Source organism: Molossus molossus, unplaced genomic scaffold (genome assembly GCF_014108415.1).
Source record: "Molossus molossus isolate mMolMol1 unplaced genomic scaffold, mMolMol1.p scaffold_m16_p_8, whole genome shotgun sequence".
Taxonomy (NCBI): domain Eukaryota; kingdom Metazoa; phylum Chordata; class Mammalia; order Chiroptera; family Molossidae; genus Molossus; species Molossus molossus.
This window is the reverse complement of record NW_023425402.1, coordinates 9,269,890-9,289,293: the sequence shown is the minus strand read 5'-3', so window position 1 is coordinate 9,289,293 and position 19,404 is coordinate 9,269,890. Positions and strand designations below refer to the sequence as shown.

General features: G+C 38.1%; 1 protein-coding gene across 3 annotated transcripts in view; it reads right to left on the bottom strand.

Annotated features, from left to right (window-relative positions):
* ZFAND3 (zinc finger AN1-type containing 3) overlaps window positions 1-19,404 on the bottom strand; it is a 401,645-nt gene that overhangs the window by 267,322 nt on the left and 114,919 nt on the right. For all 3 annotated transcript variants that reach the window (XM_036248099.1, XM_036248097.1, XM_036248098.1), the window contains exon 2: window positions 1,931-1,971. In XM_036248099.1, the coding sequence (XP_036103992.1) occupies window positions 1,931-1,958 (28 nt within the window). In that variant the 5' untranslated portion in view covers window positions 1,959-1,971. The remainder of the gene's footprint in view (window positions 1-1,930; window positions 1,972-19,404) is intronic.

The following is a 19,404-nucleotide window of genomic DNA, read 5'->3' as shown; positions in this document are numbered from 1 at the left end:
GCTAAACGTTGTATAAAAAACAAATTTACCAATATTTTTTCCTTTTAAAGACCTAAAGTATTTGACAAATTCTAAAGTTTTAATAGTTACAATCTGCCAGCTATCCCAGCCCTCTCAACAACTTCTCAGTTATCCCCTAGTTTAGGCATAAATGCAAAGGTCTAAAGCTTACACTATGATTATGTCCGCACCCAAACAGCATAATGAATAGAAGATAAAAACTGACAAATATTCTCCCCTTAATCAAACTCTAGCCAGGTTCCTCCGAACCCTCTTCTCAACTAGGCCTCAACATTGTCCTAAAAAAACTACAGACTCTTAACACAAATTATTTTATCTACTCCTCTTCGCCAACATTAAAATATTTAAACAAACAGCCCTGGCCGGTTTGGCTCAGTGGTTAAGAGTGTCGGCCCTCGGACCAAAGATCATGGGTTAGATTCCAGTCAAGGGCACGTACCTCGGTTGTGGTTGGTCCCAGGCTGTGGTCAGGGTTGTACGGGAGGCAACCAGTCAATGTGTCCCTCTCACATGGATGTTTCTCTCTCTCTCTCCCTCCCTCCCATTCTATCCAAAGATAATAAAAAAAATCCTTGTGTGAGGATTTAAAAAAAAAAAATTTAAACAAACACTAACAGTTTCTAATATCTCAAGGCCCCATCCCTAGGTTGGCCCTAGCCCCTCTTTAAGTGCCTGCCTAGGAAAGCTCAAAGTTGCCAAAAGAATTTAAGGTTTATTACAACCCCAGACTACAGGCCCCTGAGCATCCTATCTTAGAGTACTTACTAAAAAGAGTTTTACAACTGTGCATCCATCCTCTCTTCCTTTGAGATGTATATGTATCTCCTACAACTCTACATGTCCTTTTTTCTCAGGGACATGAAAGCCATTCCTTTAAAAGGTAATTATCAGGAAGGATAGGGCCTCAGTCTCTCAGTCTCTGTAGGAGGATAAAATCCTAACTTTCATGGTTGTCAGCTAAGAGGCACAGCTGGCCTTATCATTTACATTGACCAACCTTTTGTAATTTGTCACATCCCTGACTCGACTGAGCCAAGATAGCAACCCCTAGTCTACTCCCTCACTTTCCTTTTAAAATGCCCAGTCCCTCAGCACAAATCCAAGTTGAGTTCAGTTCACACAGGACTCTCTACTATAGCAGCACATTACTGATTAAGATCTGTCCTTACCTCTTTAACTAGTATCCAGCTTTATCTTTGACAAAAATAAAATAATAAAGGAATGTTAAACATATCTCAATTAGCAAAGACTTAATTACTTTATATAAGATCATTTAGATATATAGTTCTTAAAAAAAAAAAAAAAAAAGGAAACATGAAGGCTTCAACTTCATGAGAGAATCATAATTCAAGAAGTCAACCAATAAGCATTTGGGGGCTGGAAAAGCACCTGGTAAACATCAAGCCCTAACCCTTCATGTCACAAATGATGAATCTAAGGCTCAAAGAGATTAAGTGACTTACGTAAGGTGATTTTAATGAGAGATTAGATTAGAAAGGGCTAAATTCAGTATGACTGTCTTCCTGATTCCAACATGAAAATATCCTTTCTCTTGCATTCTCATTGGTAAAGGCAACATTTACCACTAATCATTAAGATCAAACATGAACATTTATTACCTTTCTACAATGCAAGTTTTTACAATTCCACTATACATCAACAACTATACATTGAGGCAAGTTTTTTGGTGCAAGTACATATAAGATTTCATTTCACTCAGGGAAGACTATTTCAATAGTCTTAGGCAAATACATGGAGCACCTTGGTGAAGAGAAATTGCTTTCACACACAAGCAAAGAAACGAATCCCCATGCATTAACCCAAAGGAAGGCCAAATGATTTAGATAATCATAAAAACAACCAAAAGAAGAAAAATAAAAGTAAACAATAAAGCCTTTTCTGCACTTACCAGCAAAGCATTTGGAACAGAGGTTCATAGTCTTGCTGGACCTGGGGGAAAAAGAAAAAGAAAAAAGAAAAAGAAAGAAGAGCTAAAAATTCAGTATCACTGGCCAGGCAACTGAACTAATAACTAAAAGTAACTCCCTAACCAGCCACCTCCCACCACCACCACCACCACCACCAACAACAACAACACACAATTTATTTGTAAGTTATCCAGTGCATTATTTTTTGCGATTAGCAGTTTAAGAAGATGACACAAGCGTCCATTTCTCCAACATGGGTTACCACATTCCTGCTGTTCACACTGGAACATATATCACAAAGTTATCATTACAAACAATGAAAACTTTGTCTGTAAAGGGGTAAAACTTCCTCCTCGTTTACACATTTATTTATCTCTGAAGCATTACCTGAACTTTTATCTCATCTTCTTTCCCCTCATTCGAGTTCTATTTCATATCCTGGTCACACTGTGACCTTGTTGTTTAAAATTCTTTCTTTAGATGTTATCAATAAATTATTTTTCATGTCTTTTAATTTGTTAATAATAGCTACAAGCCACTGAAAAATAACTTGGATGGGCACTTGGCATACATTATCTTAATAATCTTCCCAACATTCCTGAGATGGTATTATCATATTGCTTTGCTCCTAAATGCACTTTTAAAAAAAATCACATAAACATTTGTACAGCATACAACTGGCTATAAGGGATGACTAATTTAATAAAATAATGTTCCCACCACCTCCTCAAAGGGGTCTCAAACTGAGAGGTCTTAGGAAATCAAGGACATATAGTCTCATGCCCATTTAACAAGGGAGCAGCTTGCCCAAGTTACACAGGTGGAGAAGTGCAGAGGAAGCATGTGACCTCAGTACTGAGCTAACTGCAAAGGCCATCCTGCCATCCTTTGGAACCACACAGCAGCCCAGAAACAAAAGGGCAGTTAATCAATAATAACTTGTCAACATGTGAAGTCCTTCTCATTGCTGTTTCACTTCCTGATTCTCTCCCAAGTAGACTCATTCCTACAGCTTTCTTCCAAAGATTCCTAGAATACTCTATGTTGAATAAACTGACCTATTTATAGCCTCATTCCTCAGCAACTCCCTTCCTCTTAATATTTTAGTCTTGCCTAGAGCTGCTCCTAGACATGGAATAAAACAACTTTCTCCTGCCTCCTTAGTGAATTTTATAATTAAAGACTTCTTCAGAAAGTATTCCTGATGACTATGATTTTATTCCAATGTACTGGAACAGAAATGGTTAGTAACTATCATAGGGTGACAAAACTGGGAAGTGAAGAGTGGTCATTATTTCTCTTTCCCAAAGGAGATGCTATGTTAACAGGTGGATCTTTCTTTAAAACTCTGCTTAATATAAAGACACCAAAGGAAGGAAATTTAAGTATCAGTAAATGCATAAAAGTGAATAAATGGACAAAAGGATGTACTAATAGTGGAATTAATATTTTTCACATGCCTACTATATGGTAAGCATAATAGCAGATGCCTTCAACCCCATTTTACCAAACTAGGAAACAGAGGCTCCAAGAGGGTATATAACTTGCCAAAGGTTACAGAACACCTTAGTGGATGAACCTGGTCTGCCTAACTCTAAAGTCTGTGTGTTTTCACCATGTCAAACTTAGGTCTATGCTTCTAACACAGAGGAGAGGGATAATCTGGGAAAATGGCCCCACAACTAAAGATTTAACCTATGATAATCAGGTCAGCTCCCTAAGAAAGTAAAGCCTTTCACATGGTGAAAGCCCAGTGCCTGCCCTCCCATCCAAAAACATGGGGGGGGGGGGGGGGGCGGCGCAAGGATGCCAGTTCCAATTCATAGAATATCTGAGGATAAAAGAATTCATTTGTCACTAGAACTCCCCCAAGGAAAGCAGGCTTCTTCCAGATGTGGTTGCTATCTCTTATCTATGCAGTAGCATTATAGCCAGAGGTAACTTGGTGAACACTTCTGCTGCTCCCCATTGTCCAGCAGAAATCATGAAAAGCCTACAGAGAACAACTGAGGGCAGCTCAGCACCAAGTGTGCTAGTTTTAACATCCATTTTAGCTGGTAAAAAAGAAAAAAAGGCAAAATAGCATTTTTCTCTACATCCCTTTATCTCTCTTCAAATACTTTATGTATTTGAAATACCCACTATACCTATATATTGCCTAAATGATATCCATTCCACTTTCTGCTTAGGAATTTTTCAGCAATACAGTTATCAATCAGATTATAAATGAAATAGCCCAGGCAGTGTGGCTCAGTGGTTGAGCATCGACCCATGCACCAAGAGGTCGCCAGTTTGATTCCCGTCAGGGCACGTGCCCAGGTTGTGGGCCCAATCCCCAGTGGGGGGCATGCAGGAGACAGCCAATTGATGTTCTCTCTCATCGATGTTTCCATTTCTCTCCCTCTCCCTTCCTCTCTCTCTAAAATCAAGAAAGAAAAAAAAAATCTTAAAAAAAAAAAAGCCCCGGTCAGTTTGGCTCAACGGTAGGGCATAGGCCCGCGGACCAATGAGTCCTGGGTTCAATTCCAGCAAAGGGCACGTACCTCAGTTTTGATTCATGCCCGCCCCTGGTCAGGGTCATGCGAGAGGCAACCAGTGGATGTGCCCCTCTCACCGCGATGTTTCTCTCTCTCTCTCTCTCCCCCTCTCCCCCTCCCTCCCTCTCCTTCCCACTCTATCTGAAGATAAATAGAAAAAAATCCTCAAGTGAGGATTAAAAATAATAACAATAATAATAATAATGATGATGATGATGATACAGAGATGTCTGAAATCTGAAATAAACCAGATTTTGGCTACAGAAAAAATGGCCACTGGTAATGACAACTTGGATCCCACAGGTCAACAATGAACTTAAAAAAAACAATAACAACAAGAAGGGTCTTCCGAGAAATGTGCTCCTTTCTTATGTTTGACATGTAAAACTTGAAGCTAACCATAGGCATACAACTACTGAGACTGCCCATGGAAAAACAGTGTGATTAATGTGCTCAGTCTTGAGACAGACAATAGAGTTCTCTATGTGGCAACAAACATGAAAGGTAAATATGATTTTCTTATGTTCCCGACTGCTCCAAAGAAATTGCTCTTACTGAGGTCTCTAATGGCTACAGTGTTTCTCAAACCAAGGTTTAGGAGGCTGAATAATTACCACACAAAAATATCAAATCTTAATCCCTGGAATTTACTTTATTTGGGGGGTCTTTGCAGATTAATTAAGGATTTTGAGTTTATATTATCCGTGTGCGTCCTCAATGACATTACTAGTGTTTTTGTGGGAGGAAAGGGGAGTTTGGAGAGACACACTGAAGAAGCACTCAGTGAAGATGGAAGTAGACTGGAGAAATATGGTCACAAACCCAGGAATGCTGAGGTAGCTACCAGAAGCTGGAAAAGGCAAAAAATAGATTCTCCGCTAGACCCTTCCTTCCCCAGAGGGAAGTCAGTCCTGCCAGATTTCGGACTTCTAGCTTCTAGAACTTTAAGAGAATAAAATTCTGTGATTTAAGCCATCAGATCTGTGGTAATTTGTTACGGAAACCTTAGAAAACTAATACACAGAGTTATGTCTCTAATCTCAACTTACTCCCTCTCACAGCAGCATTCAACCAGATTCTTCTTGAAACTCTACTTCTGCCTTGTTACTCAGATACTGGATCAAATTTGCCCCTACCCTCCAATATTCACCACACCGAAACTCTCTTTTAGCCACCTTTGCTGACTCTTCCTCCACCATCAAGAATGTATGTGGAGGTCCCAGGACTCAGTCCTCATTATCTCTACTTCTTGCTTAGTGATCTCATGCAGTCCTCTGGCTTTAAATAACGTATATATTGCCCTGGCCAGTTTTGCTCAGGGGTTAGAGCGTTGGCCTGCGGACCAAAGGGTTGCGGGTTCAATTCCCGGTCAAGGGCACATACATGGGTTGCAGGTTCAAATCCTGGGTCAGGGTCGTGTGGGAGGCAACCAACTGATTTGTGTCTCTCACACTGATGTTTCTCCCCACACACACACACACACACACCCCAATTCTATCTAGAAAATCAAAGAAAAAATATCCTTGGGTGAGGAGTAACAACTATATATACATACATACATACATATATATACATACATACATATATAAGACTCACAAATGTTCACCCTCATCCCAAACCTCTCTGCCTTGCTCCAAATTTATATATCTAACTGCCTATTCAACATCTCAAGTTCAACATTTCAAAATGAACAAAACAGATTCAGAGACAAGGAAGCATAGAACAGACTGATGAATCTGAGAGGGAAGAAAGGGGTAGAGATTAACCAAAGAATTTATGTGCAGATATGCATAACTCATGAACGGACACAGACAACGGTGTGGTGAAGGCCTGGAGAGGGGCAGGAGCAGGGTGGAGGGGTCAATGGGAGGAAAGGGGGGAATTCTGTAATGTTTTCAACAACAAAGATAAATGTTTTATAAAAATTCAACATTTCAAACTAGAACTCTCAATATTCCCCCCAAATGTATATGACCCATTTTGTTCACCTTTGTAAATGGCAATACCTTCTCTGTCACTTAAGTCAAATCCTAGAAACCAACTGTGATTCCCATTTTTCTGGTAGTCTCTCATCACAATACTCAGTAAGATCTATTAGCTCTATTTCCAAATAGACCTCAAATCTATCTACTTCTCTCCTTTGTTAATGCCTCTGCTCTGGCCACCATTTACTCTCACTGGGCCTGTATATATGTTGTTTTTGTTTTTTTGTTAATCCTCACCGAGGATATTTTTCCATTGATTTTTAGAAGAGAGGGAGGGAGGGAGGGGGAACAAGAGAGATAAACATTGATGTGAGAGAGATACACTGACTGGTTGCCTCCCGCATGACCCTAACCAGGGTCGGGGATCGAACCTGTAACCCAGGTATGTGCTTGACCAGAATGAAACCTGTGACCCTTCAGGTCCAAAGGATAATGTTCTAACTGTTAGGCCAAACAGGCCAGGGCTGTAAATTACTTTTTACTGTTCTCTCATTCCCACTCTTGACATTTCACAATGACTTTACACACAGCAGTCAGAATAATCTTTTAAAAGTAAGTAGATCATGCAATTTTCTTGCTTAATGCCATCCAAAAATGTCCTATTGCATTTAGTATAAAATTCAAACTTCTTACCAAAGCTGTGAAGTCTCCTGATGATCTGGCTCTACCTACTTCCCCTCTTCATTTCTTACCATTTTATTCCTCTCAACTATCACATTCCAACCACACTGGCCTTTTTTTTTCTGTTCCAGAATGTATTGTAGAGTTCTTGCCAATATTGTTCCCTCCATCCTTAAATCACTATAAGACTGGCTCTTTCTTGTCACTCAGATCCTGATTCAAACCTCCTCAGCAGGCTTTACCTGATCACCTAATTTAAATCAGTCCCTCTTCCTGTTTTCTTCGCATCATTCTTTTATATCTTACCACTGACCTGTTAGCTTGTTGAGTATCTTTCACCACTAGAAAATATGTGTTATAAGAGCAAAGACTCTCTTGGTCACTCGTTTGATACTTACTAGGCACCCAAAAAAATATCTGTTAAATGAAGAAACTAATACTTTCTTAAAGGCATGCACCATGAAAAATCTAAGATTTTTTAAATGTATTTTGTAAAATAAAGGTCATTGAAACTACCTAGAAGACAGAGCACCAGCAATTCCTATAGCTGTCAGCATGTCATTTCTCAGGAGCTCTGTTACACTGTATTAGCTACAACTAGTAGATAATGCCACCCTTTGTACCTAGTCATGATTTGTCACTCAGGAGACAACAGGTAACAGGCACTTTAAGAAGTTTCTTTCCAATGAGATAAAATCAGGAAAAAAAACAGCCTACATTTTTTTCTCTTTCAACATATAATGTTTAATATTTTCTGGTTTTAAAAATACATGGCCCTTGCACATAATTTAGAAAACAAACAGAAGCATATAAGTAAAAACCAAAGATCAGTGATAACCCTACCCCCAAAATAAGAATTGTTAACATTCTGAAATAATTCTTTCTTATCTTATATATAGACATACAAAATTAAGAATTTATAATATTTAACAATATTGGTAACATTGTGTGGTTTGTTCACAGGTATGCATATTTTTATGCTTTAACAAACACATTACATATTTTTCATACATATGACATATTTCACAAAGAAATGTGTAATAAAAATTTCATTTTATATTGACATTTAACATTTCTCATGTCATCATTAAACATTCTCCAAAAACATTTCTGTTACTCTATAATAGTTTATTATATACTAACATTATAATTTATTTAGTCACACTCTTACTGTTGGATATTTAATCGTCTTCCCAGGTTTTTTTGAATTATAAAAACTGCTGTAATAAGCATCATTGGACATCAATATTTGCTCATAAATATCTGAATAACTTTCTTTAAAACTGATTCTGGCCCAGCCAGGGTGGCTCAGTGGTTGAGCATCGACTCATGCACCAAGAGGTCATCAGTTCGATTCCCGGTCAGGGCACATGCCCAGGTTGTGGGCCCAATCCCCAGTAGGGGGCATACGGGAGGCGGCCAATCGATGTTCTCTCTCATCAATGTTTCCATCTCTCTCCCTCTCTCTCTAAATTCAATAAAGAAAAAAAAAAGTGACTCTGAGGAGAACTGCTAAATGAAAAAGTATAATTTTGGTAAGTATTGCCTAAATACTTCCCAGATATGTTCTACAATTTATACTCTCATCAAAAGTACCTCAAAGTACTTTTTCAATACAGTCTCACCAACATGAGTATTACTACTTTCAAATCTTTACATGATGAGAGAAATGGTTATCTTGCTTTGATCTTTTCTTCTAAAATTAAAATGTTTCCCATTTTGAAGGATATTTTTAAATAAAGAACAAATTAACCTTTCAAGCTAATTGAATAAGCTAATTCATCTTGAGAATTAAAATAACATTCCTAATTTCTGAAAATTCTAGAAACATTTTATTTGTAATATTTTCTGACATTTATACAATACTAATATCTCTCACCACCCAGAAAAACACATGCATGCCGGCCCCCTTCCCACAAATATGTTAATATAAATGTGGAAATAAAAAACCCTGTCATTGTCCGGCCGGTGTGGCTCAGTGGTTGAGCGTTGACCCATGCACCAAGAGGTTGCCAGTTCAATTCCTGGTCAGAATACATGCCCGGGTTGTGGGCCTGATCCCCAGTAGCGGGGGAATGCAGGAGGCGGCCAGACAATGATGTTCTCTCTCATCGATGTTTCTATCTCTCTACCCCTCTCACTTCCTCTTTCTAAAATCAATAAAGGGAAAAACAAAAACAAAACAAAAAATCCTGTCACCAAATCAATGTTACTCAACAACACTTTATTTTTGTCCGAGAGAAAGAAACTAAGGCACAAGAAAAATAAAGATCCCAAAAGACAAACAACAGTACCAGCGCATGACTATACCAAGCCCTCCAATCTTATGGCCCCTAAATTTCTCTAGGTTAGGCACTGATCATAAAACTTAAAAAAAAAAAAAAAATCTATGACTACAGTGGGATTTCCTTTTGTTTGTTTTTTAATCCTCACCTCACCCGAGGACATTTTTCCATTTTTTGTTCAGATAGAGTGGGAGGGAGAGAGAGAGAGAAACATCGACATGAAAGGGACACATCGAGTGGCTGCCACCCACACAACCAACCAGGGCCGGGGACAAACTGCAACCTAGGTACGTGCCCTTAGTGGGAACCGAACCCGGGTCTCTCTGGACCGCAGGCCGACGCTCTATCCACTGAGCCAAACCGGCCAGGGCGGGAATTCCTTCTTAATGAAGAAAACTAATCAGTATAAACCCACTAGTCACATTTCCTTATTCAATCTTTTTTGAAAATCCAGATGAAGGGAGGGTACACACACACAGACTCCTCTTCCTCCATTAAAATCATTCCGGTTGCCTTAGAGGTAAGATTAGATGACTAAAGACTAGTAACAATCTGCGTGTCACATCATATACTTAGAGCCAGAAAGTCTAACTTCCTACAACAGCTAGGAAGCAGTAAACAGCTCTACTAAATCACCAGTCTTTGCTCTCCCCAAGCAACATGAAAAGGGCCAGTTCAAACAGATGACATCCTAGCTGGCAATGACAAAGGAAGCTTTCAATGGTGCATCCAGCCTGTCTGAACTCTTACACATCACTCTAAATCATTCAGATGATGTCTTCAAAGTTTTCTTTTTAAGACAACATTACAAAGAAAAAGACAAAGAGTTGTTAGTAAAGATTAGTTCCTACAATGTAACAATATGGGGTCATGCTACTTTAAAAACTAACTTCAATGTAACATTCTAAATTTCAAATGAGCAGTGTCTTAACATTTTATATCCAAGTTCAAAGATAGCAAGGACATAGCATATGCCTCTGGTTTTATATGTTTTAAATCCCTACAATAAAAAAGACATATGGATACAAAACACATCAGGTATCATCGATAATGCAGCCCTGTACACATTACTGAAAAAAACTTAGTCCAGCAATAACAACTGAAACAAGGTGAGGCATGGCCATTGATAAACTAGTAAAAAGGAGAATAAAAATTAAAGCAGAAGAAAATACAGTGAACTAAATAAAAATGCCAAATAATTTTTCCACATAAGACAGACTTGATGACGCTATCAATTCTCACATACAATGTATACAATAACTGCAGCTGTCTTACCATATATGCCCCAAAATTATTCTTCAAACAGAAGGAATTGCTTTACAAATTAAACCCTTACTTTTCAGGTAAGCAACAATAATTTTATACTAAATACCAACAAAGGAGGAAAGGATAGAGGGAGGAAGAAAGAAACAGAAAGGAAGGAAAAAAGGCTTTCCCAAAAACTTGGAGGTAAAAAAATCCAGGTGTGCAGTTATGCCCAGAGGAATGACATGTGGCATGTGGGATTCCATGTCTGTGAAAGACCATGTCTGTGAAATCAAACTCCCAGGTGCATCTATCGAATCAAGTTCTCATCACTGGGCAAAAACACTGAAGTCTGGAAAGATGTCAGACAATACTAGTGTTGGATTCTTTGTCGAGATTTTTACAATGAAGTTTTTAAAGTAAGTAAAATAGAGGTTTTTGTTTTGTTGTGTTGTGTTTTGTTTGTTTGTTTTTTAATCCTCACCCGGGGACATTTTTGGATTTATTTTCAGATAGAGTGGGGGGAGGGAGGGAGGGAGGAGAGAGAGAGAGAGAGAGAGAGAGAGAGAGAGAGAGAGAGAGAGAGAGAGAGAGAGAAACACTGATTGCCATCCACACAACCCCAACCAGGGCCGGGAACAAACTGCAACCAAAGTACATGCCCTTAGCTGGAACCGAACCCAGGACTTGCTGGTCTGTGGGCCAACACTAACCGCTGAGCCAAACCGGCCAGAGCAGTAAAAGAGTTTTAAATGCAGATTTGACATTTCTAGAATGTGATCTCATATATACAATAAGTAGCTGCCACTGAAAAAGGCCTTCCTTTAAAGATTGTTTAGAAAGCAATACAGTAAAAGCCTTAGAATGTTAAGAATATCACAAATAACATTAAAATGATTTTAACTCCCTTAATGTTATATGAATAGATAGATTCTTGGGGCTTTGAATAACATTTCCAGAGAGCAACATTTACAGATTTTTTAAGTACTCTATCTCAAACAACTTGTAAGAAAGTAAATAACTAAACTATGGTCAATAACTTTTTTTTTCTTTTTTTTGTTTTTTGAATCCTCACCTGAGGAAATTTGTCCATATTTTGTTCAGATAGAGTGGGGGGGGGGGGGGGGAGAGAGAGAGAGAGAGAGAGAGAGAGAGACATCGACGTGAAAGGAACATATAGAGTGGTTGCCACCCACACAACCCAACAAGGGCAGAGGACAATCTGTAACCAAGGTACATGCCCTTAGCAGGAACCAAACCTGGGTCTCTCTGGACCGTAGGCAACATTCTAACCACTGAGCCAAACCAGCCAGGGCTAGTCAATAACTTTAAACATGGTTTTAGTAAACATTAAAGACACTGATGTCTGTGAAGATGTGGAGAGTTCTAATAAATCTGTTTCATAAGAAGAGTGTGGAAAAAGTAGTATTTTAAAATTTTATACCCTCATTTCAAATTATAGTACAAAGCTACAATAATCAAAACAGTATGGTACTGCCATAAAAACAGATATATAGATGAAAGGAATCAAACAGAAATCCTCACATATATGGTCAATTAATGTACAACAAAGGAGGCAAGGATATACAGTGGGCTTAAGACAGTTTCTTCAGTAAATGGAGTTGGAAAAACTGGACAGATACATGCAAAGTAATAAAATTGGACCATTTTCTTACACCATATACAAAAACTCAAAATGTATCAAAGACTTAAATGCAAGACATGAAATCATTAAAGTCCTAGAAGAAAACATAGGCAGTGAACTCTTTGACATCACTCTTAGCAAAACATTTTTGGATATGTCTTCTTGGGCCGTGAGAACAACCACCAAAAAAATACATAAATGGAACTACCTCAAATTAAACTGCTTTTGCACAGCAAAGGTAAACATCAACAAAACAAAAAGACAATCTACTGATGAGAAGATAATCACAAATGATACATCTTATAACAGGTTAATAACCAAAATATATAAGAAACTCATACAATTTAACACCAAAAAAATCATAATCCAATTTTAAAAAGGGGAGGGAGGTAGAGGACCTGAATAGACATTTCTCCAAAGACATACAGATGCCCAAAAGACATATGAAAAGATGTTCAACATCACTAATGATCAGAAAAATGCCTGTCAAAACAGCTTTCACACACACACACACACACACACACCAACAAATAACAAGTACTGGTGAGGATGTGGAGAAAAGAGAACCCTAGTACACTGTTGGTAGTATTGTAAATTGGTGTAGCCACTATAGAAAACAGTATGGAAATTCCTCAAAAAAACCCTAAAAATAGAGGTGCCATACAACCCAGCAATTCTCCTTCTGGGTATTTACCCAAAGGAAAAAAAAACACTAATTCAAAAATATATATGCACCCCACTGATTACTGCAGCATCATTTACAATAGGCAAGATATAGAAACAACCTGAGTGTGCATAAATGAATGAATGGATAAAGAAGATGTGGTGTATATATACAACGGGATACTACTCAGTCATAATAAAGATGAAACATTGCCATTTGCAACAATATGGATGAACCTAGAAGGTATTATGCTAAATGAAATAAGTCAGCCAGAGAAAGACCAATCCTGTATTATTTACTTGTATGTGGAACCTAAAAAAACAAAACAAATGAATAAACAAAACAAAACACAAACAGATCCACAGATAACAGAAAATAAGGTGATGGCTATCAAAGAGGTAAAGAGGCTTGGTGGATGGGTAAATTAAAAAAAAAAAAGATAAGGCCTTCAACTAGTACTTTACAGGTTGAGTTCACATTCATGGTAATAATGGTATGTTAATATTTATCTCCACTTAGAGAACAATCAGCACACAACCAAAAATTACATTAGGAACATATATAATTACATATAATTTTATTATAACTTGTAATCTTAAATATGCATGTGTAGTTACCACTGGAGTAAAATGAATGAAAAATATATGCAATATCTCTGTACTACTTCTTTTACAACTGCATGTAAATCTACAGTTATCTCAAAATAAAAAGTTAAAGAAAAAATTTTAAACATGTATGTGCAATTAATATTTTAATTAGATATTTAACTATTTCATGTATACCCCTAAAAATTCCTATATTCAAGTTTATCAAAACACTTATTTTTCTCATTGAGAAAAGGGAGGACTGCCTTATATCTGGATCTCTTCGCTTTGTAAATATATATATGATATTTTAAGAAATTGTATTACTATAAAAGTAATGCTCAGCAAAACTCACTTTTGTAGTAGAGAAAATAGCAGGGGAATAAAACAACAACTACTAAGTTTACTGCTGCCCAGTTACCTGAAGAAACTGTATGTAAGTTGACTATTAAATTTTTCACTTAATCTATTCCCATCTACTTTATAAAAAATACTATCTTGGAATTCTATATCAATGGAGGGTACTTTCTGGAGTGATGAAAATATACATTTGTCAAAATGGATTATACTTTTTTTTTTTTTTTTTTGGTCTTTTTGAGAGTATGTGCCCTTAGTGGGAACCAAACCCGGGCCTCTCTGGTCCGCAGGCCAATGCTCTAACCGCTGAGCCAAACTGGCCAGGGCGGATTATGCATTTTATTAAATATAAATTATAGTTCCATAAAGAAAATAAACTTTAAAAATCCCATACAACATTAAGTACTACTGCTGGTCCATCACAAAAGGAATTCTTCGTGTTGCTATGAAAACAATACACAAAAAATTTCCCAACCATTTCTCATGGGAGCAAATATCTGAGCATAAAAATCATAACAAGAAAGAGAGAACAATGATGGCCCTGTGTTTCTCCTGGCTAGCCATGCTGCTGCCACAAATTGGTGAGGGGTGAGGGGACACTACATTTATGAAATGTTTTTTTCCTGAGTCATGGTCAGCATAATTAAATGGCTATGAAACTTCTGTAATGTGTTAGTAATTATACTAAAGAACCACTTCTTCTAAGGCAAAATACTGAGCTTTGCATTTTCCATTATCTTTGCGACCATCATTACATAAAAAAATATTGAAGAATTATATAATCATCTGTCCTACTTAAGTGGCAAATATTTCTCCATTTATCTATTCTTATTATGAAGAAAGTTTAGGTTTGCAAGCAAAGGCATTCACTTATCCATATTTATGGAAAATCAGATAAAAAACAGAAGAATTTTAATGGAAGATGAAAAGTAAACCTAAAGCATTATTATTAGATCTTTATTTGTCAGAAAAATGAGACATAAACTTTGGAGATGGTAAGAGTTACAAGAGTTCAAAGTACAAGATTAAACAGGCTAAGCAAGGGTAGCTATACGACTGAAAAAGAAAAGCACAGGGTACTTCTAACAGCTAGAGAACATCCAAGCAAAAAGACATATGCAAGATGCAATATTGCATTCATGTCATTCAGGTAAGATGTAACAGAACATTTACAAATAATGGAAGAGAAGAAAAAAATCTAACAATAAACACAAGAAAAATTCAAATGTGCAGGCAATGTTACTGACATTAAAAAGTGTCTTTTATACTTCAATAGCACTTTTCACTTGGTTTAATTCTAAATGTCTTATATATTTTATATCTATTGGATATTCTTGGGGGGGAGGGGGTAAAAGGGCAGGGACCGCACCTACCTTGAATCTAGATGAAAAATGGTTGAAAGGTGATAGAAGAAGAGAAACTGCTCTCCTTATTTCCAATCCAAAGCTCATTGAAAAAGAAATAAGTTCAAAGTTCAAAATTTCCATTTCCTGACTATTTTATCATCCACAAAATACAAGACTGACTAAAGCCTGCAAAAGAAAATTCCCCAAGTAATCAGCCTGGGTAGTTATAACGGTCTAGCAGAAAAAGAAGAATAAGAAGGAAACTCAAGAGTACTTTCTTGTCTCTGTTTCTCACTAATACTTAATCAGAAGTATCCCTGTTCTATAATCACCAGAGCTTTCATTGCTTCTCTTTGTATCATATTTCACTGTGTCCTGTGCTAGCATGTTTATAACCCCATAATTGATGATTGGGAAATTATTGTGCTGCTCCATAATTGATGATTGAGAAAGTTACTGTGTGCCCTCTAGCTGAACCTGTTTAGTCAAAATAACCTCAGTAAATTGGAATATTCCCTGAACCAAGAAATTATTGGGAGCCAGCTGTATGTCTGACAGAGTCCACGGAGCCTGGAGGTCTTGAGTCAGAGACTGGACCTTCCCCACAATCTCAAGGAATTAGGCTTGCATGGTGTTTGTGCAGCTCGGGGCTAAGTGTGACCCAATATACCTTGAAATACCTGAAATACCTAGGTGTTCCTGGGTGTGCCTGGGTATTCCTGTTATCCGGAAGGCAAACTAATTCTATACAGCATTGCTGTGGCCCTGGGCATTATATCAAGGAGATCCTATTTTCTGTAAGGTATAAAAGGCATGTAATAGCCCTGGCCAGTTTGGCTCAGCAGTTAGAGCATCAGCCTGCAGTCCACAGAGACGGTTCAGTTCCCACTAAGGGCCCGTACCTCAGTTGCAGTTTGTCGCTGGCCCCGCTTGGGGTCACGCTGGAGACAGCCACTCAATGTGTCCCTTTCACATTGATGTTTCTCTCTCTCTCTTCCTCCCACTCTATCTGAACAAAAATGGAAAAATGTCCTCGGGTGAGGATTAAAAAAATAAATAAATAAATAAAATAAAAGGCATGTAATAAAGCATATCGGGGCTAATCTTGGAAGATTCAGTCACAGGGGTGTTCGGAAATCGGACACCAGCTGGCTAATAAACGGCTCTTATTTGGACTTCAATTCTCTTGTGGTCTTTCTTTGATTGTCACGCCACAACATTTGGAGGCTCCAGGGCTGGTCTCCACGAACTCAGGATCAGTTGTCAGCCGGCTTTGCTCTCTATTTGGCTTTAATTTGGCTCTGGTAGTCTCTTGGTTCTCTCGCACCACAACACTCCCAACCCTCAAAAGCATGAATTTCTAATGTATTTATAACCTTCCTACTGCTGTAAATGCCTTTATAATCTTGTCATCTTTATAACAACACAGGAAGCTCTACAAGGGTAGTGACCTGGGAAGAAAGGGCCTGGCTTGAATATGTGACCTCATGTTTGGGTTTTGTCACCCAATAAAGTAAATTACTTAGATCAGTGACTTCTGACAGTCTGTGAATCTATGATCACATAAAAATATAAACATATATAATCTAATAAGAAAACTACTAAACTTTCCTTCATTATTTCTAGGGGAAGTATCTACTGAAACCTTCTCATGGAGACTTTTTCTAATACAGTCTCCTAATATGGTTTTAGGTTTTTTTCTCTCAAACATTTTTTCTGTGATCTTCATTAAATGCTTATACTGTTAATGGTCTATTATTATACATAGTGAAGAAATGACCCGGTGATTTCTTTAAGTGTGTCATTCCAATTATATGACTTGTTATCAATGGTTTTAAATGCAAAGAAAGGCACTACTAACTTGCATATCACTTTGGAATTCTTGTACTACCACTAGAATAAACCCAATCCTACTCCCATACTAAATTTCCACAGGCTGTTTATTTTCCTTAAGAAAATCATCTTGCCTTGGTTCTGCTAAATGCCATACCACCATGTAAATTTACCAACTTTTCTAAACTACCAGATATTCTGAATTTTAATCCAGGTGTCTACTGAGCTACTTATTCCACCCAACTCAATGTCATTCAAAAACTTAAGGAGCATATTCTGCCCTGGCCGGTTTGGCTCAGTGGTTAGAGCATCGGCCTGCGGTCCTGAGAGACCCAGGTTTGGTTCCCGCTAAGGGCACATACCTCGGTTGCAGTTTGTCCCCGGCCCTGGTTGGTCGTGTGGGTGGCAGCCACTCGATGTGTTTGTTCCTTTTGCATCGACGTTTCTCTCTCTCTCCCTCCCACTCTACCTGAACAAAGAATAGAAAAATGTCCTCAGGTGAGGATAAAAAAAAAAGAGCACATTCTGTATGCCACCATCTAAGACTCTGGTAGAAATATTAAAAAGCTCAGGACACATCTGACAATATTCAACTTTGAGTGTGCATGACCACCCTGTCCTCCCCATTGCTGAGGACTGGTGCTAAGCCACTGCTCAGTCTACGGTGCTAAGCTCATGATTACCTAAGAACTTGATAATTATGGGTATATCTACCTTCTCTGCCATATAACTTGGCAATTCTCTCAAACATATGGTACCTAAACGATCACAGAAAAAATAAGATGAAAGGCTGTAATCTGGCCAAAAATAGACCCATAACAAATAACCTACAATAGATACCTTAAGATGATGAGTCTGCAGCAGCAAAATATTCTTCAAAGAATATAGTCATACTAGTACTTTTCTTTACATAATGCAACTCAAGTGGTATTATTAACCTAGGTTCTTGAGGTCTCCATAAAACAGAATGACATGCCCACAGCTTCCCAAATTTTCTTCCAGATAGCAGAGCTATTTTCCAATACAGAGGCTTGTTTCCACTACTATCAGTTGAGCTGAATGACTATGAAGATAGTTGTTCCCAAATCTGTCTATGCCTTATAATTATGCCTATTTTACTTGTTGCTGTGATCACAGTTTAGTTACTATCTAAACTAGTAGGTGCAAAAACAAAGCATTATTCCCATAAAATCTATGCTGAATACTTTGAATAGATTAAAAGATATGTTGCTATTTTTTAAAAAAGGGGGCGATGCTGTCAGATTAAGCAAGACAACTTGAATGAGGAATAAGTCATAAAAATCTGGCCTCAGACTGCTTCACATAGGTCTTTCCAGTTACACACTCCACTTAATAATGAGACCAACTTTGGACATTAATTAATTAACATATTTATTTAGGCACTGATGTTCCAGTCACCAGCAAGCTTAAATGACTTAGCCATTTAAAGTTAGTACTGTAATAGACAGTTAGGCAGACATAAGCAGAGCAAGAATGATAAGCCAGGTACAGAAGGTCACCAGGGTGGAAAGCCCCGGGTGCCCAGCAATGGGTAAATCTAAGAAAACAAGGATCTAGTCTCCAAGGTGACCTTTCCTCCTCTAGCATATTGTTGGTCATGTGGTTTAAACCCCGACCTTTCATATTGCTAGTCATGTGGTTTTAGACCCCCTTAGGAGGGGGAACAAGAGGCAGGAGAATAGCCTCATCTGACCCCCATACAAGCCCTTACACCATTACTCCCTTAATAAAGCATTAAACCCTAGAGATAACATCTAAGCCTCAGTTCCTTTTCAGCTCCAGGCCCAGAAAAGATCAGCTTTGATGACTAATGACCCTGGTACCAACCAATCAGTGGAGACCATGACCCTGAAAGGATGCACCAGGAAAGCTGATGAATATTCTATTGAGATTTTCCCTGGGGCCTCCCCTAAAATCCCCATCTTTAAAAGCCCTAAGGACAGAGGACCCAGCTCTATGTGTGTTCTTTCTCTCTCTCTCTGAAGCACACATGCACCTTTCCTGGCCTCCTCCTCCCAAGGGAGTTTTCCTTGCCTCCCTCTTTCTGTGAAGCTCCAAGGGCCTTTTGTTTTTTTCCTCTGTCACTTGTTTCCTGAGCCCTTTTCTTTTATAACTCACTGCCTTCTATCTCTGTGGATTCCTAAATAAACTTTTCCAGAATTCAAGTCAAGGTTACTAAACCAAGATCCAATCACCAGTCTAATACCTGGTGTCATTTCACCATGAGCAGTATGTGTTTTATAATTACTAACTCATTGCTATAGATATCCACATTTTTACACATTGGAAAACTGAGGCACAGGTAAGTAACTAGCCTAAGTCTACATTGTAG